General features: G+C 39.5%; 1 protein-coding gene across 10 annotated transcripts in view; it reads left to right on the top strand.

The window, feature by feature from the left end:
* Positions 1-27,083, top strand: part of MYO5A (myosin VA) — a 264,298-nt gene that overhangs the window by 20,114 nt on the left and 217,101 nt on the right. For 9 of the 10 annotated variants that reach the window (XM_064295235.1, XM_064295232.1, XM_064295233.1 and 6 more), the window contains exon 2: positions 22,138-22,248. In XM_064295235.1, the coding sequence (XP_064151305.1) occupies positions 22,138-22,248 (111 nt within the window). Of the gene's footprint in view, positions 1-14,078; positions 20,539-22,137; positions 22,249-27,083 lie in introns of those variants that run through there. The other variant, XM_064295230.1, reaches the window with a different exon arrangement.

Genomic DNA, 27,083 nt, shown 5'->3' with positions numbered 1-27,083 from the left:
CCACTGTTCTATGTATCTGTTGTTGTACCAGTACCAGGCTCTTTTGATTACTGTGGCAGTACAATAAGTTCTAAAATCTGGTAGTGTGAGGCCTCCCACTTTGTTCTTCTTTTTTCAGTAATGCTTTACTTATCCGGGACCTCTTTCCCTTCCGTAGGAAGTTGGTGATTTGTTCCTCTATCTCATTAGAAAATGTCATTGGAATTTGGATCAGAATTCCATTGTATCTGTGGATTGCTTTCTGCGGAACAGACAGTTTTACAATTTTGAGTCTTCCTATCCATGAGCAAGGTATATTTCTCCACTTATGTAGGTCTCTTTTGGTTTCTTGCAGTAGTGTCTTGTAGTTTTCTTTGTATAGGTCTTTTACGTCTCTGGTAAGATTTATTCCTAAGTATTTTATCTTCTTGGGAGCTCCTGTAAATAGTATTGATCTGGTGATTTCCTCTTCGATGTTCTCTTTGTGTAGAGGAATCCAGCTGAGTTTTGTGTTTATCTTGTATCCTGACACTCGCCTGAACTCTTCTATTAGTTTCAATAGTTTTTTTGAGGGTTTCTTAGGGTTTTCTGTGTATGAGATCATGTCATTTGCAAAAGAGATACTTTTACTTTTTCCTTCCCGATTTTGATACCCTTTATTTCTTTATCTAGCCTAATTGCTGTGGCTAGGACCTCCAGCAGAATGTTGAATAAGAGTTGTGATTGGGACATCCTTGTCTGGTTCCCGTTTTCAAGGGGGGTGCTTTCAAACTGTCTCCCTTTAGGATGATGTTGGCTGTTGGCTTTGCAGAAATGCCCTTTATTATGTGGAGGAATTTTCCTTCTATTCTTATTTTGCTGAGAGTTTTTATCATGAATGGGTGTTGGACTTTTTCAAAAGCCTTTTCTGTATCAATTGATAAAATCATGTGGTTCTTTTGTTTTACTTATGTGATGGATTACATTGATTGTTTTTCTAATGTTGAACCATCCCTGCATACCTGGTATGAATCCCACTTGGTCATGGTGAATTATTTTTTTGATATGTTGTTGAATTCTATTGGCTAGAATTTTATTGAGGATTTTTGCATCTAAGTTTATGAGGGATATAGGTCTGTAATTTTTTTTTTTTTTTTGGTGGTGTCTTTATGTGGTTTTGTTATCAGGGATATGCTGGCTTCATAGAATTGAGTTTGGCAGCATTCCGTCCTTTTCTGTGCTCTGAAATACCTTTAGTAGTAGTGGTGTTAACTCTTCTCTGAAAGCTTTGTAGAACTCCAGGCCAGGGCTTTTATTTGTTGGGAGTTTTTTGATTACCTTTTCCACCTCTTTTGTTATGGGTTTATTTAGTTTTTCTACCTCTGTTTGTGTTAGTTTAGGTAGATAGTGTGTTTCTAGAAATTTATCCATTTCTTCTAGGTTTTCAAATTTGTTGGTGTACAATTTTTTGTAGCAATCTGATATGATTCTTTTAATTTCAGTTGAGTGTGTTGTAACATTGCTCATCTTATTTCTTATTTGGGTTATTTGTTTCCTGTTTTTCTTTTGTCAGTTTGGCCAGTGGTTTATCAATTTTGTTAATTTTTTCAGAGAATCAGCTTTTTGGCCTTGTTAACTCTTTCAGTTGTTTTTCCGTTCTCTGTTTCATTTAATTGTGCTCTAATTTTTTGTATTTGCTTTCTTCTGGTGCCTGAGGGTTTCCGGTTTTGCTGTCTTTTTATTCAAGTTGTAGGGATAATTCTTTGATTTTGGTCCTTTCTTCTTTTTGGATGTGTGCATTTATTGCTGTAAATTGACCTCCGAGCACTGCTTTCGTTGTGTCCCAAAGGTTCTGATAGGAAGTGTTTTCATTTTTATTGGATTCTACAGTTTTTTTAATTCCATTCTTAATTTCTTCTATAACCCAGTCATTTGCGAGCAGGATGTTCTTTGGTTTCCAAATGTTTGATTTCTTTTCCCTGCTTTTTCTGTTATTGATTTCTACTTTTATGGCATTATGGTTGGATAGGATGCTTTGTAATATTTCGGATTCTGTTAAGGCTTTCTTTATGACCTAATATGTGGTCTATTCTAGAGTTTGTTCCATGTACGTAGGGAAAGAAAGTATGCTTGGCTGCTGTTGGGTGAAGTGTTCTGTATTTGTCTGTGAGGTCAAATTGATTGATTGTGGCATTTAGATCTGCTCTGTTTTTGTTGAACTTTTTTCTGGATGTTCTGTCCTTCACCGAAAGTGGTGTGTTGAAATCTCCTACTATTACTGTGGAGCTGTCTATCTCATTTTTCAATGCTGTTGGAGTTTTTTTTTAAAGTATGTTGAAGCCCTGTCACTGGGTATGTAAATATTCAGTATGGTTATAGCCTCCTGGTATATTGTTCCTTTAATCATTATGTAGTGTCCTTCCTTACCCTTTATGGTGGATTTAACCTTAAAGTCTATTTTGTTAGAAATTGATATTGCCACTCCTGTTTTTTTTTGATTGTTGTTTGCTTGGTATATTTTTTCTATCCTTTGAGTTTTAGTTTGTGTCTTTAGGTCTAAGATACATCTCTTGTAGGCAGAATATAGGTGGATCATGTTTTTTATCCCTTCTGCCGCTCTCTTTCTCTTTATTGGTGCATTTAGTCCATTTACATTCAGTGTAATTATGGATATGTATTTTTTTTTAGTGCTGTCATTTCGTTGTCTTTTTTTGTGTTGTTCAGAGTTTCTTTTTTCCACTTAATATTGTGTGCTGACTAGTTTACATATTGTCTTTCCTCTCATTAGCTGTTGTTGATTTGTTTTTGCTGAGTCTGTATGTTTTCCCTGTATTTTATTTTGATGTGTAGGATTGTTAGCCTCCTTGTGGTTACCTTAGTATTTACCCCTATTTTTTTAAGTTTAAACCAAACTTTCATTTCTTTATATCGCCTAGATTTATGACTACATTTTTAGTCTCATTTGATGGTTTTAATGTTGTCATCTTTTACATAATGACATCGCCATTTCCCTGTTTTGAGCATTTTTTAAATCTTGATTGTTTTTTTTTTTTAATTTCCCTCTCTGGGCTGATACCGGATTGCTCTGTCCTGCATTCTAGCCTTGAGTCGATATCTGATATTATTGATTTTGTAACCAGAGAACTCCCTTTAGTATTTCTTGTAGTTTTGATTTGGTTTTTATAAATTCTCTAAACTTGTGTTTATCTGGAAATGTCCTTCATATTTGAGAGACAGTTTTGCTGGATATATGATTCTTGGCTGGCAATTTTTTTTTCCTTGAAGTTTTTAAATAAATCATCCCATTGCCTTCTTGCCTGCATGGTTTCTGCCAAGTAGTCCGAGCTTATTCTTATTGACTCTCCTTTGTAGGTGGCTTTTCTTTTATCCCTAGCCACTCTTAAAATTCTCTCTTTATCTTTGGTTTTGCCAAGTGTGATTGTAATATGTCTTTGTGACTTTCTTTTGAGTTCTTCTTTATGTGGGGTTTGATGAGCATGTTGGATAGATATCTTGGCATCTTTCATGATATCAGGGAAGTTTTCTTGCCAAGAAATCTTCAGTAATTCTCTTTGTATTTTATGTTATCCCTCCCTGTTCTGGTGCTCCAATAGCTCATGGGTTATTTCCCTTGGTAGAGCCACATATGATTCTTAGGGTTTCTTCATTTAAAAAATTTTTTTTGTCCTGATTTTTCTTTGAATATATCAGTGGTGTTTTATCTTCAGTCTCACTAATTCTGCCTTCCGTTTCCTCAAATCTGCTCCACTGACTTTCTATTGAGTTGTCCAATTCTGTAATTTTATTGTTAATCTTCTGAATTTCTGATTGCTGTCTGTCTATGGATTCCCTTGCAGCCTTTTAAATTTTTCAGAATGTTTTTGAATGACCTTTTTAATTTCTTCAACTGCTTTATCTTTGTGTTCCTTGGATTGTTCTGCATTTTGCCTCATCTCCTGAGGAGTTCTGTATATTAATCTTTTGTATTCTACATCTGGTAATTCCAGGAATATATCTTCATCTGGAAGATTCCTTGATTCTTTGTTTTGAGTGCTTGTTGAAGTGATTGTGGTCTGCTTCTTTATGTGATTTGATATTGATTGTTGTCTCTGAGCCATGTATAAGTTATTGTATTAATTTATTTTATATTTGCTTACTATATTGTAGCTTCTTGCTTTGTTTTGTTTTGATAGGTCCAAATAGGGTGCTTGCGTGTGCTAGCTTTATTATTTGCACCTTTTGAAGCTCTAACTTCCTGTCACCAAATGGCTAGAGTTGTCACCAGGTATATGAGCCTAGGAATCCATTCAATTTTCTTATATAGATTCAGCTCAGATGTCCATGTTGTTGGTTATCAAGAGTGTGCCACAGGCTCTGTCCTATAGTCTTAGAGGGGCAGGGGTGATTGGTGTAGGTACAGGTATCTGGTTGCAGCAGGGGGTTACTCTCTGTGAGCAAGGCAGGGGGCTGACAACTGTCCCCCGAGTGCCTGTGAGGAAAGCGTGTCCCTGTTCCCCAGAGCGCACAGGTGGGTGGGTTTTGCAGGTGGGCCATGGGTACCCAGTGCTTTTGTTTATAAGGACTGGGAGGCACCACTTATCCTTGGACCCCTTTTGGGGGTGGCTAGGTTGCATGGGTGGAGCCACCAGTCCCCAGGCCCCTGATGTAGATAGGTGAGGACCCTGTTTAATAGGCAAAATGGTGTCAAACATCAAAACCCACTTTTCCACTGTACAGCTGAAAGTCAACGTTAGATTTCAAGCACATATACTGTTGCAGGAACAAGGGCCTAATCTCCTGAAATGGGCTCACACGGTCCATGAAGGGGTGAAAGGTATTCAATGTCTGTAGACCGTTTGTGCTTGGACAGGAGCCACTTCTGTCCTGAGCTCCCCAGCTTAGTTGAGCTAGCAGATTATTTTTTCCCTCAATTGTTAATATATTCCTTCTACAAGGCCAGGAGAATGGGTCAGGGCACATACTGGGACGTATCTCAGGCCCAGGGAAATTGACAACCCCTGAAGCCAGGTTGGGGGCCGGGGGCGCGGTACAGTAAATGCAAGTATTTAGCTTTTGCCGTGAGCACTGTTCTCTGTTTCTGGAGGTGTGAGTAGACTGCGTGGTTTGCCGTCTCTCCCACAGGAAACTGCGTTCCAAATGGTACTGCTAGCCCTGCCACGGTTGCTCCAGGGGATCGTACCTGAGGGGCACTGGTTTCTGCTGAGTCAGGTCCGGCAAGTCCTTGCCGCTTCTGAACCATCTTTCCCTCCCCCTGCCACTTAGTCCATTTCCTAAGTTTGCCTTTGATGTTCAGGGGTCCTAGCTTGTCATATCTATAATGGTTTCACTTGTTTTTTTTTGGTCTTTGTTATAAGAGGCATTACCGGAAGCGTCTGACTGCTCAGCCATCTTGGCCCTGCTTCTATTCATTTCAAATTGTGTAACTTTCAGATCATTACATAGACTGGACATAGTTTGTTTAACCATTACACTTTTGCTAGGCGTTATTTCCACAATTTTAGTATTACAAATAATGCTGTTATGAATATCTGTAAGATGCATTTTCATATGTGTTTTGGGTGTTTTCCATAGACTTGATTCTAAAGATAGAGTTACTGAGTATTTGTAAGGTTCTTTGTATATAATGCTAAATTGCATCCAGCAAGAATGTACCAACTAAAACTCCGACCAGCAATGTACAAGTGTCCTTTGTAGAGGATCCCATTAGTATAAGTATTATCATCTCTCTTTTCTAAAGACTATATTGAATATACTTTAAACTTTTCTGAGTGATATGTCTTCATTATAAATGTGTTTAATAGTGAAGCCCTCAGTGTCTACTAAGGTGTTATGGGATATTTGGACATATACTTAATTACCTCATGTCAACCTTTTTGGAGGCCTACCTCCATTATGGCTGCTCTCTAGTACCCTGTACTTTTCACAGTTTCTCCCCTTTTGCAGTAGATGCTCTTTGGAGTCTTGTCCTAGATTGTAATGAACCAGGGGTGGCAATATGTTCTAAATGGGGCCGTTCAGTGTCCGTTTCCTGGGACTTTACCAGGGAGGAGGGAAGCTGCCTCACTGTGGTTAGACCTGTAAACATGAAGTTCAGGAGCTGTGCGGTGGGCATCTTTTACCGGCCATGTGGCCCAGAAAGCAGAGGATGCAGACATGCAGAAAGGAGCAGAGATTAGAAATAGAGAGGGTTTGATTAGCTTCTCAAGCTCTGCTTCCAGTCATTCCTGAAACCCTGTTCCTGCTCTTGGGCTCCTTGAAGAACGCCATATCTTAAAAATCCTCCTTGCTAAGTTAGCTCGTGTTAGTTTAAGTTACTTAGAACCACAGTACTTTTCTGTCTTTAGACTGAGATAAACTTGGAAAACAAACAACAGATGTGAACATTGTAAAATAAGACTAGAGTCTGAATGAGAAGTTGAGGTTTTCTCCTCCAGGTGAAGCTTTAGTGCATGCAAGGGCTTTATTTCTTCTTTCCTGACCAGTCAGAGCCCATTTGTGCTTTTTGTTCTTAGGTTCAAATAGTTAAATTTTAGGTACTTTGTAAAGTTAATTTTTTATAAACTTGCAATTTTTTTGGTACTTTAGGCTTAAGTCTTTTTTTGTATACATCTCAAAAATGACTGATTATTGGCTAACATTGAGTTTCGTAAGTAGCATAAGGAAAACTCATTTACCATTTGGACATTGTCGAGAAATAATGGTATTGTCAACTTTTAACATTTATTATAAAGTCTGTGCAGTAGTTGGTTTCCTAGGTATTAAAGTGCTCAGGTAGATAAATTTAGCAGAAACATGAGTACTTGCTGGGGAACTTGGCACTAGCACCCAGGTAACAGGTAACAAGAATTGATGCTACCTTTTTATTTAAGTGGGGCCTTGGTGGTGCAGTGCTCAAGAGCTTGGCTCCTAACCCAGAGGTCGGCAGTTCGAACCCACCAGCTGCTCCTTGGAAACACTGTGGGGCAGTTCTACTCTGTCCTGTGGGGTTGCTGTGAGTTGGCAATGTGTTTGGGTTTTTTTGGTTAGGTTCATTTAATTAGAATGTTATCTTGAAGGAAACCTGTGACTAAATACTGTACAGTATATTTGTAACCTATCTCAAATCATGATGATATGGTTTACAGAGTTGATATGCTTTTTCATTCTCTCTGGCAGGAAAGATTTGTGGGTTTTAGGACAGAGCCAAAGAGACTCTTGGTCCCTTGTATATCTGTAGGCTTTGTTCTGGTCCCCAGTGAGAGATTTCATCTTATGCTGAAAAATGGATGACAGAGTATGGATGAATTAGTAAAAAGCTGTTTCCACTAATAGGGGATGCTTTATTGATGGTGACCCATTAATGCTTTTTGTTTGGAGACCAAGGAAGGCATTGTTCAGTGATGAACATGTTTTTTTTCACATAATAGAGGGAAGATGTAAGGGCTCGTATTGCTGATTTGGGCTGGTTTTCTCTGTATCTTTCTTTTCTATTACAGGCTGATCTGTCATATTGCAGAGGTGTTAGAGCAAGTGGCCAGCAGTCAAGCTTGTTATGCTCGTAGTTCACCCTTGGGGTTTTAGTTGTTTTTTTTTCACCTTTGTATAATAAAACCTAAAACATGGTTTCATTATATTTGCATTTCAAATAATTTGTTACTGATTACTGATTATTTGTAGTTTTGGAGGAAAGAATATACTTTTGCCTCCATTTCACCCTGCTCTTGTTAAGTGCTGCTGAATCAATGGACTCATTGCGATCCCATGTGACAGAGCAGAGCTGCCCCGTAGGGTTTTCTTGGCTGTAATCTTTTCTGAAGCAGATGGCCAGTTCTTTCTTCTGTAGAGCTGCTGTGTGGATTTGAACCACCAGCCTTTTGGTTAACAGCTGGGCGTTTAACCAGTTGCGCCACCAGGTTACCCCACCTGAGTTAACCAAAATAGCAGTGACTCAGTACTCAGTATCTCCAGTGTTTGAAACTTGCTGTCAAGGTTTTAGTCACTCTGAGGCTACTGTCTTTCAGAGTGTAATATTATTGTGAGTGGCATGTAACAGTGTTAAAGAACACATTTTTGAAATGGAAAAAAAATGCTCCATTTTTGTTAATATGCTGGAGAAAGAGTGGCTAGATATTCATTTTATAGCTCAGCGATTAATGACTCAAAGTATAATAAATCTGATTTGCAACACTCAGTAGATGGTTTAATTAAGATCATCTTCCAGCCACTTAATCTCTGGCTATAATCAAATCACTCTAAAATTTCTGGCTCCAAGGTATAGTTTGCCTTGCACAATAGGCTACCCTTTCTACCTCTGTCTCTCAGTCTCTTGTTATCTGACTCCTGCATGTCAAGATTCAAAGCTTATTCTCACATGGCCTGTGACAACCTATTTTCCCTCAGAGCTTGATGACAGCCCCAAGGGCTCTACAGGCTCTGGTCATCAGCCCCACAAGCCACGGACCTGTTGATTCACAGCCTAAGCACTGGTTCTGAGTTTTCTCTTGTAATTAAAAACAAACTTTTTATTAGGGAAAAATGTCAAACATTCACTAAATTAGAAAGAACAACACAGTAAGTTCCTATGTACCCATTCCCCATCTTCAACAATATCAACTCACAGCCAATCTTGTGCCATACCCTTACCCACTTCTGCCCTCTCATATTATTATTTTATAATTTATTTTCCTCCCAAAAAGCAGATCAAACATACTGTCATATTATCCAAAGTACTTCAGTATGTATCTGTGCAAAAAACGAGTTATAGCAGGCCTGATTCATGTCCTTTGAAAGGCCCTGCTTACCAGGTTGGTGTCTGAGCACTTGGACTTGGGGTAGGGTTCTCACCACCCTAATTGATAGAAGTGGTTCACTACACCTAAACAGTCTGTATAAACAATGTGTTTGTGCTGAACACCTGCTTTCCCTCTAGAGTCTGGAATCTTGGTGTGTGCTAGGGAGAAGGTGCCTATGTGACCAGCCCCCCTAGTAAAAACTTAGGGCATTGAATCTCTAATGAGCTTCCCTGGTAGACAACATTTCATACGTATTGTTACAACTTGTTGCTGGGAGAATTACGTGCGTCCCGTGTGACTCCATTTGGAGAGGACTCTTGGAAGCTTGTGCCTAATTTCCGCTAGAAGGATGTTTACCTGTGTTTTATTGATTATGAAACAGCATTCAACTGTGTGGATCATAACAAACTATGGATAACACCGCGAAGAATGGGAATTCCCGAACACTTACTTGTGCTCATGAGGAACCTTTACATAAATCAAGAGGCAGTTGTTTGGACAGAACAAGGGGATACTGATTGGTTTAAAGTCAAGAAAGGTGTGCGTCAGGGTTGTATTCTTTCAACATACCTATTCAACCTGTATGCTGAGCAAATAATCCGAGAAGCTGGACTACATGAAGAAGAACAGGGCATCAGGATTGGAGGAAGACTCATTAACAACCTGCGTTATGCAGATGACACAACCTCGCCTGCTGAAAGTGAAGAGGACTTGAAGCACTTACTAATGAAGATCCAAGACCACAGCCTTCAGTATGGATTACACCTCAACATGAAGAAAACAAAAATCCTCACAACTAGACCAATGAGCAACATCATGATAAAGGGAGAAAAGATTGAAGTTGTGGAGGATTTCATTTTACTTGGATCCACAATCAACAGCCATGGAAGCAGCAGTCAAGAAATCAAAAGACACATTTCATTGGGCAAGTCTGTTGCAAAGGACTTCTTCAAAGTGTTGAAAAGCAAAGGTGTCACCTTGAAGACTAAGGTGCGCCTGACCCTAGCCGTGGTGTTTTCAATCACTTCGTATGCATGTGAAAGCTGGACAGTGAATAAGGAGGACTGAAGAAGATTTGATGACTTTGAATTATGGTGCTGGCGAAGAACATTGAATATACCAGGGACTGCCAAAAGAATGAAGAAATCTGTCTTAGAAGAAGTACAACCAGAATGTTCCTTGCTTCTAGCAAGGATGGCGAGACAGCGTCTTATGGACTTTGGACATGTTGTCAGGAGGGATCAGTTGCTGGAGGACATCATGCTTGGTAAAGTACAGAGTCGGGGGAAAAGAGGAAGGCCCTCAACAAGATGGATTGACACAGTGGCTGCAACAGTGAGCTCAAGTGTAACAACAATTGTAAGGATGGCGCAGGACTGGGCAGTGTTTCGTTCTGTGTTACATAGGGTTGTTATGAGTCAGAACTGACTCGACGGTACTTTACAACAACAGGGGGCTATCTAGAGATTGTCTGTTTTTTTCCCAGTTTTTTTACAGGGTTTTAAGCAAGTGTGAGACACTCTCAGCCTTTTCCATTTCAGAAAGATCAATCTGGCCGCTGTATAGAAATCGGGGAGGGAAAGCTCAAGGGAGTGCTGTTTCCAGTATTAGGATGAAAGATGGTGGTACTAGGATTCAAATGGTGTTGTGGAGATGGAAAGAGGTGAACTGATGTAGCTGTGTATTGTAGGTAGGACTTAGTGATGGGTTTGATATAGGAGTAAAGGAGAGGGTGGTGTAAAGGACCAGGTTTCTCCCAAGAGCAACTAAGTATCTGGGTGGAGGTGCCTGTCTGTCATTGAGATGAAGGAGGTACATGAAGGATAGATTTGAAGGGAGGTAGATGAAGTGTTCTATTTTGGACTTGTTAAGTTTAGGATGCCTTTGAGACGTCTATGTAGAGATTTTAGGAGTTGTGTGGGTCTGTGAGTCTGGAGTTCAGTAGGAAGGTCTGGGCTAGAGACAGAAATTTGGGGAAAATTGATATATAAAATCATGAGAGTGGGTAGGATACAGTATAAATATAAAAATAATAGTGATAACTGATCTCATAATAATATTAATGGTGATAGCTAACACCTACTGCCTTCTTTGTGCTAGTTTTGAGTGCTTTACATGTATTAGTTTATTATTTTTCTTATTAATCGTTAATTTATTTTTGAAATGCTTTAATTGATGTAATCCTCATTATACCTCTGTATGGTAGGCGTTATTATTACCCTCAGTGTAGATGAAGAAACTGTGGCACAGGCAAGCCACAGAGCTTGTAAGCAACAGAACCCAGACAGTCTAGTCCTAAAGTCTGAACTCTTAACACCACATTAGAAGAGAGAAGGGACTGAGCTCAGAAAAAATGGGCAATTCCAACATTTAGACATTGGATAGAGAAGACAGAACTGGCACAAAAAACTGAGAAGAATTGGTTTGAGAGGTAGGAGGAAAACAACAAGAATGGGGTGTCTCAAAAGCCAGGGAAAGAGTTCAGGTATGTTGCCTGAGGTCAGCTCGTTCACATGCTGCTGAGACATTGGCCCCTAAAGGACATGTAGGCATTAAATGCATGATGAAGATAGGAAAAGTGTTTGTCATGCTTGGGAACAACGTAAGTAAAAGAGAAACAGCATGGTAGATGCAAAGGAACCAGCCGCTGTTTGGAGTTGTTAGAGGATCAAGTGCAAATCTTGAACCCCTGAAAGTCATACATGAGGGTTGTCATCAACTTCTTCCAAGCTCCTGTTAATGTTGATATTTTGATCTCCTCCCGTAAATTATGAATGTTCGTAATGGCATCTGGAATGGTGAATGATTTCCAGGAGGTTTTTGATTTACTTTGCCCAGATCCATCAGAGGAATCACTATCAATGGCAGCCATTTCTTACATAGTAAGACTTGAAAGTCAAAACTGCTCCTTGATCTATAGAGTGCAGCATGGATGTTGTGTTCGCAGGCGTGAAAACAACAGTAATCTCCTTGTACAGCTCCATCAGAGCTCTAGGTTGACCAGGTGCATGGTCAATGAGCAGTAATATTTTGAAAGGAGTCTTTTTTTCTGAGCAGTTTAGTCTCAACAGTGGGTTAAAATAATCAGTAAAACATGTTGTAAACAGACGTGCTGCCATCCAGGCTTTGTTGTTCCATTTATAGAGCACAAGCAGAGTAGATTTAGCATAACTTTTAAGGGCCCTAGAATTTTTGGAATGATAAATGAGCATTCTTTCACCCGAAAGTCACCAGCTGCGTTAGCCCCTAACAAGAGGATCGGCCTGTCCTTTGAAGCTGTGAAGCCAGGCATTGACTTCTCCTACCTAGCTATGAAAGCCCTAGATGGCATCATCTTCCAGTGTAAGGCTGTTTCATCTACACTGAAAACCTGTGGTTCAGTGTAGCCGCCTTCATTGATTAGCTGGATCTTCCGGATGACTTGCTGCAGCTTCTGCATCCGCACTTGCTGCTCCACCTTGCACTTTTATGTTATGCCGACAGCTTCTTTTAAGCCTCGTGAACCAACCCCTGCTAGCTTCAAACTTTTCTTCCGCAGCTTCCTCACCTTTCTCAGCCTTTATAAAAGTGAAGAGAGTTAGGGCCTTGCTCTGGGTTTGGCTTTGGCTTAAGGCGGAATGTTGTAGCTGGCGTGAGCTATCCAGACCACTAAAAACCTTCCGTGTATCAGCAGTAAGGCTGTTTCGCTTTATCATTTATGTGCTCACTGAGTAACGCTTTTAATTTCCTTCAAGAATTTTTCCTTTGCATTCACAACTGGGCTGTTTTGCACAAGAGGCCAAGCTTCGGCCTGTCTTGGCTTTCGACATGCCTTCCTCACTAAGCTTAATCGTTTCTAGCTTTCGACTTAAAGTGAGAGACTTGCAACTCTTCCCTTCACTTGAATGCTTAGAGGCCATTGTAGGGTTATTAATTGGCCTAATTTCAATAACTGTCATGTCCCAGGGAATAGGGAGGCCTGAGGAGAGGGAGAGAGATGGCAGAAGAGCCAGTCGGTGTAGCAGTCAGAACACAAACTACATCTGTTAAGTTTTCCATCTTATACAGGAGCAGTTCATGGCGCCCCAAAACAATTACAATATTAACATCAAAGATCACTGATCACACATCACCATGATAGATAATAATAACAATGAAAAAGTTTGAGATATTTAGAGAATTACCAAAATGTGACAGAGAGACACAAAGTGAGCAAATGTTGCTGGAAATGTGGTGCTGATAGGCTTGCTCGACACAGGTTTGTAAATACCACGGTATTTGTGCAGCACAATAAAATGAAGTTGTAAGAAAACAAGGTATGCCTGTTTTTTGTCTCCAAGCCAACACAAGCTAGCAAGTGCCAGCCCATGATCTCAGCCTAAAAGTATCTGTCCCCAAAGCCAGAAAGGAATCCAAAGGGAGCTACTTGCTACAAATGGAAAGGAAGTAAATACTGGTGCTAGGTTTTCAAGCCTGCCTATTTTTTGCCAGGCAGTGTTTTGGGCACTGTCTTAGTTATCTAGTGGTGTGTAACAGAAATACCACAAGTGGATGGCTTTAACAAGCAGGTATTTATTCTCTCACAGTTTAGAAGGCTAGAAGCCCGAATTCAGGGTACCAGCTCTAGGCGAAGGCTTTCGCCCTCTGTCAGCTCTGGGGAAAGGTCTTTGTCTCCTTTCAACATCTGTGGTCCTCGTGTTTCTTGGAAATCTCCATGTGTCTTGGCATCAGTCGTCCCCTGGGTCTAGTAGGTTCTCAGTGCAGGGACCCAGGGTCCAAAGGATGTGCTCCACTCCCAGCTCTTCTTCCTTGGTGGTAGGATATCTCCTTGCTTGTTTAATCTCTTTTATAACTCAAAAGGGATTGACCGAAGACACAACCTAATCCTGTAACGTGTATCCTGCCTGATTAACATCAGAGAGGTCAGGATTTACAACACAGGATAATTACATCAGATCACAAAACGGAAGGTAATTAGATCAGGGAATGGAGGATAATTACATAATACTGAGAATCATGGCCTAGCCAAGTTGACAGATATTTTTTGGGGACACAGTTCAATCTATAACGAGCAACTTATCTATGTCGTCTCATATAATGTATATGTTGTTTGATACTTAATTCCATGATTCCTTCAAATTTTATTATGTTGCAACATTTTATTTAAGATAAAAAGATTTTTCCTTATTTCGCATGATTTACTTCAGCACTAAATCACTTATCAGGGTGACAGATATGCTGTGTGGGGAAAAGACATCTATATACAGAGGCCTGTTGAGTTGGAATTGGCTCGAGGGCAAGTTTGGTTGTTTTTTTTTTTTTTTTGATACCTTTTTAACATGAATTCCTTTTTATATTTCTCTCTAAGTTGAGAGCAAATGTTGAAAATGGTAGGAGAGTTTGAGTTGTTTTGCTTAATTGGGCAACTTTGGTCACAATCAAAAGAAAACGATTTGTTGGAATTCCACTTGTCTTACTCTTCCTTGTATATCCTAAACATTTCTTTGAAGTCAGAGATTGGCCTTGGTTTGAGTCTTGCCTCTGCCATTTATTAGCTGAGTGACTTTGGGGCAAGTTATTCAAACTCTCTTAGACTGTCTTGTTGACTGAAGGACTTCTTTAATAATAACAGTTATAAAACCTATTGTAAGAATTAAGTAAACGAAACTTAGGAGTTTTCTTCATCCTAATCGAACAAAGACTGACAACGAAGATGATCAGTAACAGTTTCTTTCTTTTTTGGTGATTCTATTTTGCTTTTGATTATTTTACTTATTTAGAATTTTGTAATTTATCCTCAAATATCACTAGCTACTTGTAGAAAGAAATAGTCATTTTTCTTGGTGTGCATATTAAGACTGCTCTTATAAAGTGAGACCTAGTTCCAAAAATAATCTTTACAGAAATATTAAAGAGCTGCGGTATCTAAAAGTATTCATTCCAAAAATTTGCCATCTCACATAAAATTCTGCAGAAATGAAATTATTTATTTTTTGCCACTTGATGGTAATAAAACAGTTGTTAATTTACAGGTTCATGTTTCTGTCATAGATTAAAAATAATTTCAGAGCCTGCTAGAAGCTGTCTGGAACTTGACCGTGTACATTTTATAGTACATGCAAGTTAACTTTAAGAGTTAAAAAAAATTAAAAGTCATAAATCAACCCTGTCATTTTCTTCATTTATAGAAGTTCATGAGCCTGGAATTATTAATTTATTAAAATTTTAGCCCTTGGAATCCTCAGGTTGGTTTTAGCTGTTATTCTTTAACCTCGTTTTTGGCAGAGCCTCATTGTGTGGTTGGAGCCAATTTGAGCACTGCAGGTTGGATGCCAGGCTGAAGGGTGTGGCTTTGGCACACTGTCTTACAGGAGATATTCTAAGTCTCACCCGATGACATGGACCAGTTCACTAGTTGTTTCCATATGATACCAAGAGGAGCAATTATGAGGTGTGTGTCTCGGGGAGAGTTTCTTCATAATGAAGTCTACTGTATTTAAAGGTGAAGCGTGATGGAGTGGAAAGAATGTGTGGCTTTTAGAGTAGACATAGACTTGAACTGTGGCTCCACCATTTTTACCATCTAAGCCTTGGTTTCTGTTGAAATAATAAGGGAATTATTGAGATAATTAAGTGAAATTATAAATGTAAATTACTACAGGTACAGAGAAGGTGCTCAATAAATGTCAGTGTACATTCTTACTGTGTTTGGTAAGTCCTGTGAAGTGGGTTGCTTGATTAGCTCATCAGTAGCATTGCTGTAAAGTTGTGTGAGTACACAGGACACCATGCTGTTCACATCCAGCCCTGCCCAGAATGCACCATGTGTCAACACCTCCACATTTTTCTTTTCTCTTTTCCTCTATTTTAGTGGGACTCCTTACCCTACTCTAGGCCCTGTGGCTTACCTTTTTACCCATCTACTCCCACTTTGCTGCTCCGGGACATGCCTGGTGGAGGTGGTGGTTACAATACTTCTTTGCCTTCTAAGTGAGGAATTTGTGGTAGTGTCAGGAGGTGGGGGGTGTGGAGTTGAATCTGTGTACTGGAGATGAGGGGTAGCTCCCACTCTGAACACATTAATTATTAGTTATCTGGAGGTATGGGTTTGGGTGTGTGTGGGGTGGAGAAGATGGATGTGTCATTGCTTCTCCATCTCTGTAGTCCTGATTCTCTTTCCTTCTCTTGCACCAAGATTTCCTACTTGACTCATCTAATTCCACGTGAATTTTTTTCTGTGGAAATATAGAGCCTTTCAGAAGATTCTGAGAGTCTCTTATGAAATCCTAGTTTGGAAGACCAGCAATTCCTTCTCCTGCCTCCTGGGGTAAAATGTTTGAGGCCAAGAGCAGTCATATAACAAAAGTTTAATGAGAAACGGTTATGGGCAGGCCCTGTGTTAAGTGCTGAAGAAGAACAGCTTTTCCTTCAAGGAGCTTACAGTCTCCAGAGGGATATAAATACACAAAGTCATAATTTAGTGGGATGAGGATTCTCGTAGAGGATTGACTGAAGTAATGTGGACATTGATGATGGAGAGCCAAATGATGATGAGGAGTCAGGCAGTGCTTCTTAACAGAGCTGACACTTAAACACAAATGTGAATGAAAAATACGAGTCTGCTTCTGAAAAATGAGAGGCATGGTATTCTGGAGAGAGGAAATAACTTAAGCAAAGCCACTGCAGTGTGAGGCAGGGTGGCGTGTTTGGAGTACAGCAAACCCATGGTTTGGTGTTAATTGGAGAACAGCAGCGGGGAGTGAAAATAGAGTGGGGGTGATGAAAAACTTAAGAATATATTCCATTGTGGTATAGCTACCAGTAGTAGCTGTGTTTTATTTCCAAAATTAAGTGGTGAGTATATGGGAGTTCATTATATCATTCTTTCATTCAACAAATATTTATTATGTGTATAAGGTTTGTGTATATATATATTCCCTTATATGTATGGCATATTTAATAATAAATTTAAAAAATATTCAATACTAAAAGTGAAAATTTTCTCAATTTTCTAGTTTCTTGAATAATTCTCATTTCCTTTCCTCCAAAAAATCCAATTATGTGCTTTTAGAGTAGTAGTTCCTAAATTTCTTTCACCTTCGCCAAAAAATCCTGTAAGGGGTTATATGAATTACTTAGTAACCAGATGGAGTATCAATATTAATGTCAGGGTTCAGGAGAGGGGACATTCAGTTCATAGCCCAGAGGGATACATGGTTTTTATAATAGGCTTGTTAACGCTGTCACATAAAGCATTTATTTTTGCAAACATCCCCAATGGGTTATCAAAAAATGTACCAAGCTGTCTGTGTTGCTGAGCTGCTTATGACTTAAAAGGGCATGTAGGAAAGATATGCAAGCAGACTATATGAATGCAGACAGTGTAGGTGGGAGTTTGGAGGGAGGAGAGAGCATCACATGAATCAGGTTATTTGGGATTCAGGGGCTGGTTATTCTTGTTCTCAGAGTGTCTGAGGCATCAGAAATAACTGCTTGTGCCTACAGCTCAGGGCTACCTTGACTGACGAAATACAAGTTAGCAAAACCTCCAGTGAGTCATCTGCATTATCAGAGGGCCTCTTGAGTGCTGTCACTGTGGTAGGACAGAGCAAGAATGTGCCTGCTGCCTCCTTAAGCATGTAGAGAGAGCTGCAATCAGCGAGCAGGTGCATGGGCTGTGCTGGGCTGAGCCAGCATGGGTTGGTGCCCCTGTCAGCGAGAACCAGAGCAAGCATATCCCCCAGACCTCCCTTCCCAGTGCTCTTCCATTAGCCTCTGTCATAACTGCCTCATCATTACCAAGCAGACCTCAGTAAATTGTATTTTGTGGAAGGACAGATGGCTTTTATTTTCCTTACAAGCTATTATGCAACTTTAATCTGTGCTACTGTTATTTTCTTATTGCTACTGTTATTTTACTGTTGCCACAAAATCTAGCCAATCTGTATTTTGTTCTTACTCTCATTTCTAATCAGGTGGTTCCTTTGAATTGTCACAAGTCTTTTATATGTGTTTACATTTTTAATAGTATCTCTTTTAAGCCTTTTTCTCTTTTCTTCATCTCCTGTAGTTTTTTTGTTTTTGTTTTTCCTTTAATCATAGTAACTCCAGCTCCCAAACCTTTGTTTTTCCTTCTCCTATCAGTTCCTACATTAATATATACTATTCCTTTGCCTATTACTTCATGAATCTCTCTTCTCCAAGTCTCTGACTCATACCCGACCTCAACCCTGAATGGTGGCCCTAAGCGCTCAGGTGTGGCTCCCGGGAAAATTCTGAGCTAGGCCAGTGAAGTTTGTCTTTACCACCTCTCATCCAAATTATCCCATCTCTTTTGCTTCCCTTGACCTACCTCCATCTTAAATACAATCAGCACAGATAAACCTGGGTAGAGAACATGGCTGACCTTAGCAGGCTTCAAAGATGGCTTATAGAGTGTATGGTCTAGTGGAGGAAGTAGATGGAGCCATGTTGTTGTTGTTGGGTGCCATCAAGTTGATTCTGACTCACAGCAACCCCATGTGACAAAGTAAAACTGCCCCATAGAGTTTTCTAGGCCGTAATCTTTATGGAAGCAAATTGCCAGGTCTTTCTCCCACAGAGCTGCTGTGTGGGTACAGACTGCCAACCTTTTGATCAGCAGCTGAGTGCTTAACCACCGTGCCACCAGGACTCCTTAGATAGAGCCATAAATAATTAAAATGAAATCTGAGCTATAACAAACTACATATTTAAGGAACCCTCACAAGATAACAAGGGACTAAGACTAAAATAGAACAGTATGAGTGGAAAGCAGGACATGGGGAGCACTGCAGGAAAACCCGTAAACCAAACCCACTGCCATGGAAGTTGATTCCAACTCATAGCGACCCTGTAGGACAGAGTAGAACTGCCCCATAGGGTTTCGAAGGAGCAGCTGGTGGGTTTCAACTGCTGACCTTTTGGTTAGCAACCTGAGCTCTTAACCACTGCACCACTAGGACTCCACTGCAGGAAAGGATGTGCCCTTATTAGCTAATTATGATACAGCTGGGTTACAAGACATTGGTTTCTTCCTTTTCCTGCTGGAGGCTATGTCCAGTCTGATTCACTTTGGCTAGGGTTACATTTTGGTAACTGCTTCTATTTTACCCTGAAGCCCCTGAGTAGACTTTAAAGGGTGTGTGTCCACCTCTGCTCTTCCATCTGGCCTCCTTCATCTTCCTGACCAAAGCAGACATGTGTCTGATTCCTGCCTAACTCTTACTGCTGTCTCCCATTTCCAGGTTTCTCATGAGATCCTGTGGCCTTTTCTTCCTGCCTTCCTTCCCATAGTCTTTATGCTGGATATGACTGGACAAGTTTAACCCAGTTCCTCAGGCCTACCTGTGTATTTGCATTTGGGCCTGGGGTAAGCGTGGGAGATAGGTTTGGAAGTGATAGAGGCAGTAGGAAAGGGCATTGTCAGGTTGAGATTGTCCTTGGTTTGAGCACCTAAGGCTTATGCCCCCAAATTGACCCAGTTTGGGTACAGTTGTTTCTGCAGAGGCACTGATCTCTTAGGTTAAGATGGAAAGAAGCACAGAAAGACAGTGGTAATAATAGACTGGTTTCTGACCTGTTTCTCTTTGGATACTTTCCCCGAGAGAGATAAGGGATAAGGGAAGTTGGTTATGATGGTGACATTTAAATACCTTAGCCTCTGGTGAGTGTGAGGGCCTTAGCCTCCCTCCACTAATGTGTAAGTGCTGTTAACCTCTAGCTCTTGGAAATCTAGCCTTTGGCAAAGTACCTGCTCATTTACTGTTTGCAAAATACTTGTGAAAATCTGAGCTGGAGTTTGCTACTGACACAGAACACAAAGGAGCTTCCTTCTAGATTTAGTTTCAAGCCTTCTCCTGTTGAGGTGTTAACGCAGGTCAGTCATGAACAGTAAATCCTTCCAGAGAAAGTTACAAAAATAGTGGCTTTGTAAAGTGAGCTTCAGAGTGAGAGCAATTGGTACATAGAAGTGTTTATTGAATGAGTAAGATTTTAGTAGTGTGTACAGATATTATTTGCTTTATGAACTGTTTACTTGGTGAAAAAGTTTTAAACAAGTTTCAGTAACATGTTTGATGTATAAAACTGGGAACCACTTCTTATAGAAAAAACAGTGTAACAACTGCACCTTGTACTTACATATTGTTTTATGCTTTTCTTGATGTCTCTATGTGTCTGATCTCTTGAGATGGACAAGATGAGTACTGCTGTCATCCCTAGTAAAGTCGGATGCCAATATGGTGGCCCTGGGATTAGAGCCGAGTGCACCACTCTTTCCCCTGTGAACGGTTTCAGATGGAAAGTTTTCATGACTCTTTAATAATAAAAGTAAAGCAGTGCATTATTTCACGACACTACTTTTATTGAATTTAAGGGAATACCTTTTATTCTGAGATTCCTTCAGCAAATACTAAGTGCGAGCTATGTGCCAGGTACTGTTCTAGGCCTTATTGAACAAGACAGACAAGGAGCTTATGTTCTAATGAGGGAAGAGAGATAATAAATAAGTAAACAAGCAATAACATAATAATAAATAATTTCAGATAGTAATAAAAGCTCTGAAGAAAATAAAATAGAAAAAGGCTGGTAGTATGTGGGTTTCTCTGAAGAGGTCATATTGTAACTAAAATCTAAATAATGTGAAGGAGGAAGGTGCAGGAGATCTGGGAAAAGCACATTGAAGGCAGAGGGAAGAGGAGATGCAGAAGCTCTGAGACAGAACAAGCCTGTGTGGCCTCAGCACAGATGCAGGAAGGAGGGCAGGTCAGGAAGGCCTTTATAGACCATGGTAAGGGATTTGGATATTATTGTAATGGCAAATTTTCCTACTCTTTTAGTGTTACAGTGTCCTTTATTTTATAAAATGCTGGTGATATTAGATAGTGGTTATTGGTTTTATAATCTCTTTGCTTGGCACAACAAAAAGTTGATAACCCTATGTCAGTCCCCAAACTTCTTTTTTTTTTTTTATTAATTTTACCAGCCCTGAAAACCAGTAGTTTGGAAATTACTGCACTATACCACAGCTGCTTCCCAATATGAAGTCTTGAAAATCTTTGTGAGTAAAGAGGTTAACATAATATCCAGGACAGTGGCATGTTGAAATGTTTTTCTTACGGGAAACACATTTATTTTAAATTCTCTCAAATCTCAGATCTTCTCTCTGCTTTCCTTCTTTTTCAGACCATGCCCAGATCATATAAATTTCTCTTTTGCTTGGGAAGGCATGGTTACATACATGTTTGTACCCTACAGAACTTCTTTGTGCCCAGTACTTAGAATATCTACTACATTATGATACTTGATCAGGTAGTGGCACCATATGTAACATACTCAAATCCAAACATTCGTTAAGCTTGAAGCTCCAAGTAAATTAAAACACTGGTCATTATTAAAAATGAAACCTAGAGGTGAGGTCATGTGAAATGAAGATACAAGTAGAGGCTCAAGGCCAGGTTCGATCTGTTCAATGTCATGTGGTCTGTTCCTGAAAATGGGCATTAAGGTCTAGTGCACACTTTTTGGTGCAATGTTTGACAGGATTCATACATATTAATATATTTTGTTCTTTTCCTTCAAAATTGACCACATAATCATGTGGTGTAAGTCCAGAGAGCATCCAGTTGAGGCTAAAGATTTGCCACTTCAGGAACCTCTGATAATTACCATGCCTTTTTCATGGTATCTAGGCTACAAGAACCAAGCTGATTATTGGCCATCTGTACCATTTTTCACTCATCTCTGTAAAAATAATGAAGGCAGAATACTAAACAACAAAGCTTTTTCTATTTTTTTTTAAGCATCAGAACTTTTTCTTTAGAAAAAATTTCAGATGCCTAGTATGTAAAACAGCTGTGGCTCAAAGTTACAGGTTACTCCCCTCTCTGCATCACATGGCTCCTGAGGAATAGCTGAGAATTCACTAAGGCTTTGTAACTCACAGGATGAGAGCCATAATAAAAACCTCAAATTGTAAACCCTACTGTGAAAAGATGACTGTGCTGCTGAAACTGGCAGAACCACTACACCAGAGCTGCAAAATCACGTTTGCCAACGGGTCCGTGAAAGTCCATGTACAGTGGAAAAGTAGATTTCATATGTACTGTTTTACGTAAAATGACATTTTCAGGTAGCATTTACTACATAAAGCAAAGTCAGGCTTTAGTTGTACTTATTTCTTCAGAGCACACTTTTTATATACTTTAGGCATGGTGGTACTACTGTGACTAAAATGTTTTTCTGCTAATAATGTAAAAATTAAATTTCATACTGACCAAGATTTTTTTGCCATAAATTGTTTAATTATGAATAAATTCATGATATGTTTTGTATATCGTTGTAAAGTAATTGATTTACTAGTTTAATTTTTTTCCTTTTTGTCTTCAAGTTTGCCAGAGTCTGGATACCTGATCCCGAGGAAGTTTGGAAGTCAGCAGAGCTGCTCAAGGATTATAAACCGGGAGATAAAGTCCTCCTGCTTCGCCTCGAGGAAGGAAAGGTAAGAATTTTGCTTTCATTTGTTGTTTTGGCATAAACTCGAGGGAGTTCAAACTTGTAAGTTGACTGTGACATACTTGACCTCAATTAGAAGTTAAATTTTGATCTAATCTAATACTTTAATTAGTAACTTGATAAAAATGGTAAGCTCAATTTTCTGTGCTAAGAGAGCTACCAATAACATAGGTTAGTGAAAATAGTATATGCTATAAAAATCTTATTATTTTGATCTATGATTTTATTATCATTAAGATTAGATTCACATCTAGTCCACTCCAAGATTATGCCTCTTTAACTGTATTTTGTGTAGGCTGGAATTAAAATTAGTTCATATTACCTAAGAAAACATCATCTAAGGAACCAATTTAAGGTTTGATATTTGTTGGAGACTAATACCTGGTGGCACAATGGTTAAGCGCTAAGCTGCTAACCCAAAGGTCAGTGGTTCAAACTCAACAGCAGCTCCACAGAGAAAAGACCTGGTAATTTGCTTCTGTAAAGATTACAGCCTTGTTACAATAGCATCTAAGAGAATAAAATACCTAGAAATAAATCTAACCAGGAAAGTAAAGGACTTCTACAACAAAGATTATAAAACACTGCTGAAGGAGATGAAAGAAGACTAAATAAATGTAAAGATGTTTCATGGTCATGGATTGGAAGACTTGATATTGTTAAGATGTCAATACTACCCAGAGTGATCGACACATTCAACACAATCTTGATCAAAATACCAACAGCCTTCTTTACAGAATTGGAAAAGTCAATCCTCAACTTTATATGGAATGGCAAGAGCCTTGAATAGCTAAAGCAATGCTGAAAGAGAAGAACAAAGTAGGAGGACTCCCATTTCCTAATTTTAAAGTATAATGTACAGCTATGGGGCCCTGGTGGTGAAGTGGATACAGCTGTAGTAATCAAATCAGCCTGGTACTGGTATAAGAGCAGACACACGGACCAGTGAAATAGAATTGAGAGTCTAGAAATAAACCCACACATCTGTGGTCAACTGATTTTTGACAAGAGTGCTAAGTCCCTTTTATGGGGAAAGAAGAGTCTCTTCAATGAATGGTCTCTTCAATTGAATTTCCACATGTAGAAAAATGAAACAGGATCCATGCCTCACACCATACACAAAAACAAATTCAAAATGGATTAGGGACTAATACCATAAAATTCTCAGAAGAAAATGCAGGGGTAATGCTCTCAGGGCTAGCTTTTAATAATGGATTATCTAGTATAATGACAAAAGCAGAAACAGCAGAAGAAAAATAAATGGGACCTCATAAAAATTAAAAACTTTGTTCATCAAAAGACTTTACCAAAAAAGTGAAAAGACAAGCTAACAACTGGGAAAATATCTTTGGAAACCATATAGCTGATAAGAATCTTAGAACTAAAATATATGTAAACTTTGACAGCTTAATAACAGAAAGACAAATAACCCAATTATAAAATGGGTAAAGGACTTGAATAGACATTTTACCAAAGAAGACATTCAAATGGACACCAAACACATGAAAAGATGCACAGCATCATTAGCCATCAGAGAGATTCCTCAAAAAACTGGAAATAAAACTACCATAAAACTACCATATGACCCAGCAATTCCACTTCTAGATATATACCCAAAAGACTTGAAAGCAGAGACTCAAAACAGACTTGTATACCAGTGTTCATTGCAGCACTTTTCACAATACCCAAAAAGTGGAAACAACCTAAATGTCTGTCAAAAGATGAATGGATAAACAAAACATGGTACATACATACAATGGAATACTACTCGGCCTTTAGGAGAAATGAAGGCTACAATATGAATGGAGCTTGAAGCCATTATGCTGAATGAATTAAGCCAATCACAAAAGGACAAATACTGTATGACTTCACCTATATAAAAAGACAAGAAAAGGCAAATGTATAGAGAACTAAGTTTATTAGTGGTTACCAGGGGCAGAAGGGAAGGGGAAAACGAGGGTTAATGGTGATGGAAAAATCGCATTGATTAAGGGTAGAGTTGCACAGCCGATTATTGTAATTGTTGTCAATAAATTGTACACCTGTAAACAGTTGAATTGGCAAAAGTTGTGTGATAGATATTTACAACAATGACAAAAAAAAAAAAAAAAAAAGAGTAGCTGCCGAGGCCACTTATGTACAATGAAACATCTTATGGGATTTGGTGCATTAGTTTGGAGTTTCAGGGTCATGGTTTCATGGAACATCCCAGTTAATTGGCCTAATAACATGTTTAGTGCTTCTTCTGTTCAATCTCCTAGTCATTGCTTAGTGCCTGGGATCTTAAAAGCTTACAAAGCAGCCATCCAAGGTATAACAATTGGTTTTAACTTACACAGCACAGCTGAGGAAGAAGGAGAGACAAGAATAAGGAGGAGTATATGGAATGCATGGCTAATTGTCCCTGTGAACAACTGCCTCCTTTGCCATGAGACCAGAAGAACTGGATGGTGCCCAGTTACCATTAGTGAACATTTTGATCAAAGATTCCATAGAAGAATCCTGATGAAAAGGGGGAAAATGCAGAATAGAATTTGAAATTCTCATGGACTTCAGACTTTCTGAAGCCATGGAGGATGGAAGAACCCGTGAAACTTTTGCTCTGAGATAATATTTAAACCTTAAACCAAAAATATCCCCTGAAATCTTCTTAAAAACAAACAATACCTTACCTAACCAAAAAAACCCATTGCCATCAAGTTGACCTTTTGGTTAGCAGTTGTAGCTCTAAACCGCTGTGCCACCTGGGTTTCAGTCTTAACTTGAGTGTTATTATGCTCTTTTAAGAACTGTCTTTATGTTATCAAATTGACGACAGGAACCCAAAGATAAGAAACTTAGGGAGTAGTGAGTTTATGTTAATAGGGAAGGAACAACTCAGAAAAGGAGGGTGAGAATGGATGTACAACTCGAAGAGTGTAATCAGTGTCACTAAATTGTACGTGTAAAAACTGTTCAATTGGTGTATGCTTTGCTGTGTATATTCTAAACAACGGTAACAACAGAAGAAATAAAATTTAGAAAAAACAGCAACAACAACAAAAGGTTATAGCCTAGAAAACCCTATGGGGCAGTTCTACTCTGTCACATTGGATCGGATCACTATGAGTCGGAATCAACTCAACGGCGCACAATAGCAAAGAACAAAAATCACATGAAAAATAGTTACTGAGAACCTGTTGTGTATAGTTTGCTGTTCTTGTTGTTAGGTGCAGTCTAGTCGATTCTGGCTCACAGCGACCCTATGTACTACAGAATGAAACACTGCCCGATCCTGCGCCAGGTTCACAATCCTTGTTATGCTTGAGCCCATTGTTGCAGCCACAGTTTCAATCCATCTCATTGAGAGCCTTTCTCCTTTATGCTGACCCTGCACTTTACCAAGCATGATACCCTTCTCCAGGGACTGATCCCTCCTGACAACATGTCTAAAGTATGTAAGATGCAGTCTCGCCATCCTTGCATCTAAGGAGCATTCTGGTTGTAGTTCTTCCAAGACAGACTTGTTCGTTCTTTGGCAGCCCATGTTATATTCAATATTCTTCGCCAACACCACAGTTCAAAGGTGTCAATTCTTCTTTGGTCTTCCTTATTCATTGTCCAGCATTCGCATGCACATGAGGCAATTGAAAATACCATGGCTTGGGTCAGCCACACCTTAGTCTTCAAGGTGACATCTTTGCTTTTCAACACTTTAAAGAGGTCCTTTGCAGCAGATTTGCCCGTTAGGGTGTGTGTCTTTTGATTTCTTGACTGCTGCTTCCATGGGTGTTGATTGTGGATCCAAGTAAAACGAAATCCTTGGCAACTTCAATCCTTTCTCCATTTATCATAATGTTGCTTACTGGTCCAGTCGTGGGGATTTTTGTTTTATTTATGTTGAGGTGTAATCCATACTGAAGGCTGTGGTCTTTGATGTTCATCAGTAAATGCTTCAAGTCCTCTTCACTTTCAGAAAGCAAGGTTGTGTCATCTGCATAACACAGGTTGTTAATGAGTCTTCCTCCCATCCTAATGCCTTGTTCTTCATATAGTCCAGCTTCTCAGATTACGTGCTCAGCATGCAGATTGAATAGGTATGGTAAAAGGATAAAACCCTGACACACACCTTTCCTGACTTTAAGCCATGCAGTATCCCCTTGTTCTGTCTGAAGAACTGCTTTTTTTTTTTTAACTTTAAAAATTTTTATTGTGCTTTAAATAAAAGTTTACAAATCAAGTCAGTCTCTTATACAAAAATTTATATACACCTTGCCATGTACTCCTAGTTGCTCTCCTCCTGATGAGACAGCACACTCCTTCTCTCCACCCTATATTCCCCGTGTCCATTCAGCCAGCTTCTGTCCCCCTCTGCCTTCTCATCTCCCCTCCAGACAGGAACTGCCCACGTGTCTCATGTGTCTATTTGAGCCAAGAAGCTTGCTCCTCAACAGTATCATTTTCTATCTTATAGTCCAGTCCAATACCTGTCTGAAAAGTTGGCTTTGGGAATGGTTCTAGTCTTGGGCTAACAGAAGGCCTGGGGACCATGACCCCCAGGGTCCTTCTAGTCTCAGTCAGACCATTAAGCCTGGTCTATTTACGATAATTTGAGGTCTGCATCCCACAGTTCTCCTGCTCCTTCAGGGATTCTCTGTTGTGTTCTCTGTCAGGGCAGTCATTGGTGGTAGCCAGGAACTGTCTAGTTCTTCTGGTCTCAGGCTGGTCTCAGTCTCTAATTTATGTGGCCCTTCTGTCTCTTGGGCTCATAATCACCTTGTGTCTTTGGTATTCTTCTTTCTCCTTTGCTCCAGGGAGGTTGAGACCAATTGATGCATTTAG

This window comes from Loxodonta africana, chromosome 12 (genome assembly GCF_030014295.1).
Source record: "Loxodonta africana isolate mLoxAfr1 chromosome 12, mLoxAfr1.hap2, whole genome shotgun sequence".
Lineage (NCBI taxonomy): Eukaryota > Metazoa > Chordata > Mammalia > Proboscidea > Elephantidae > Loxodonta > Loxodonta africana.
Note: the sequence above shows the minus strand (reverse complement) of the source record. Positions and strands in the feature narration are given on the sequence as shown.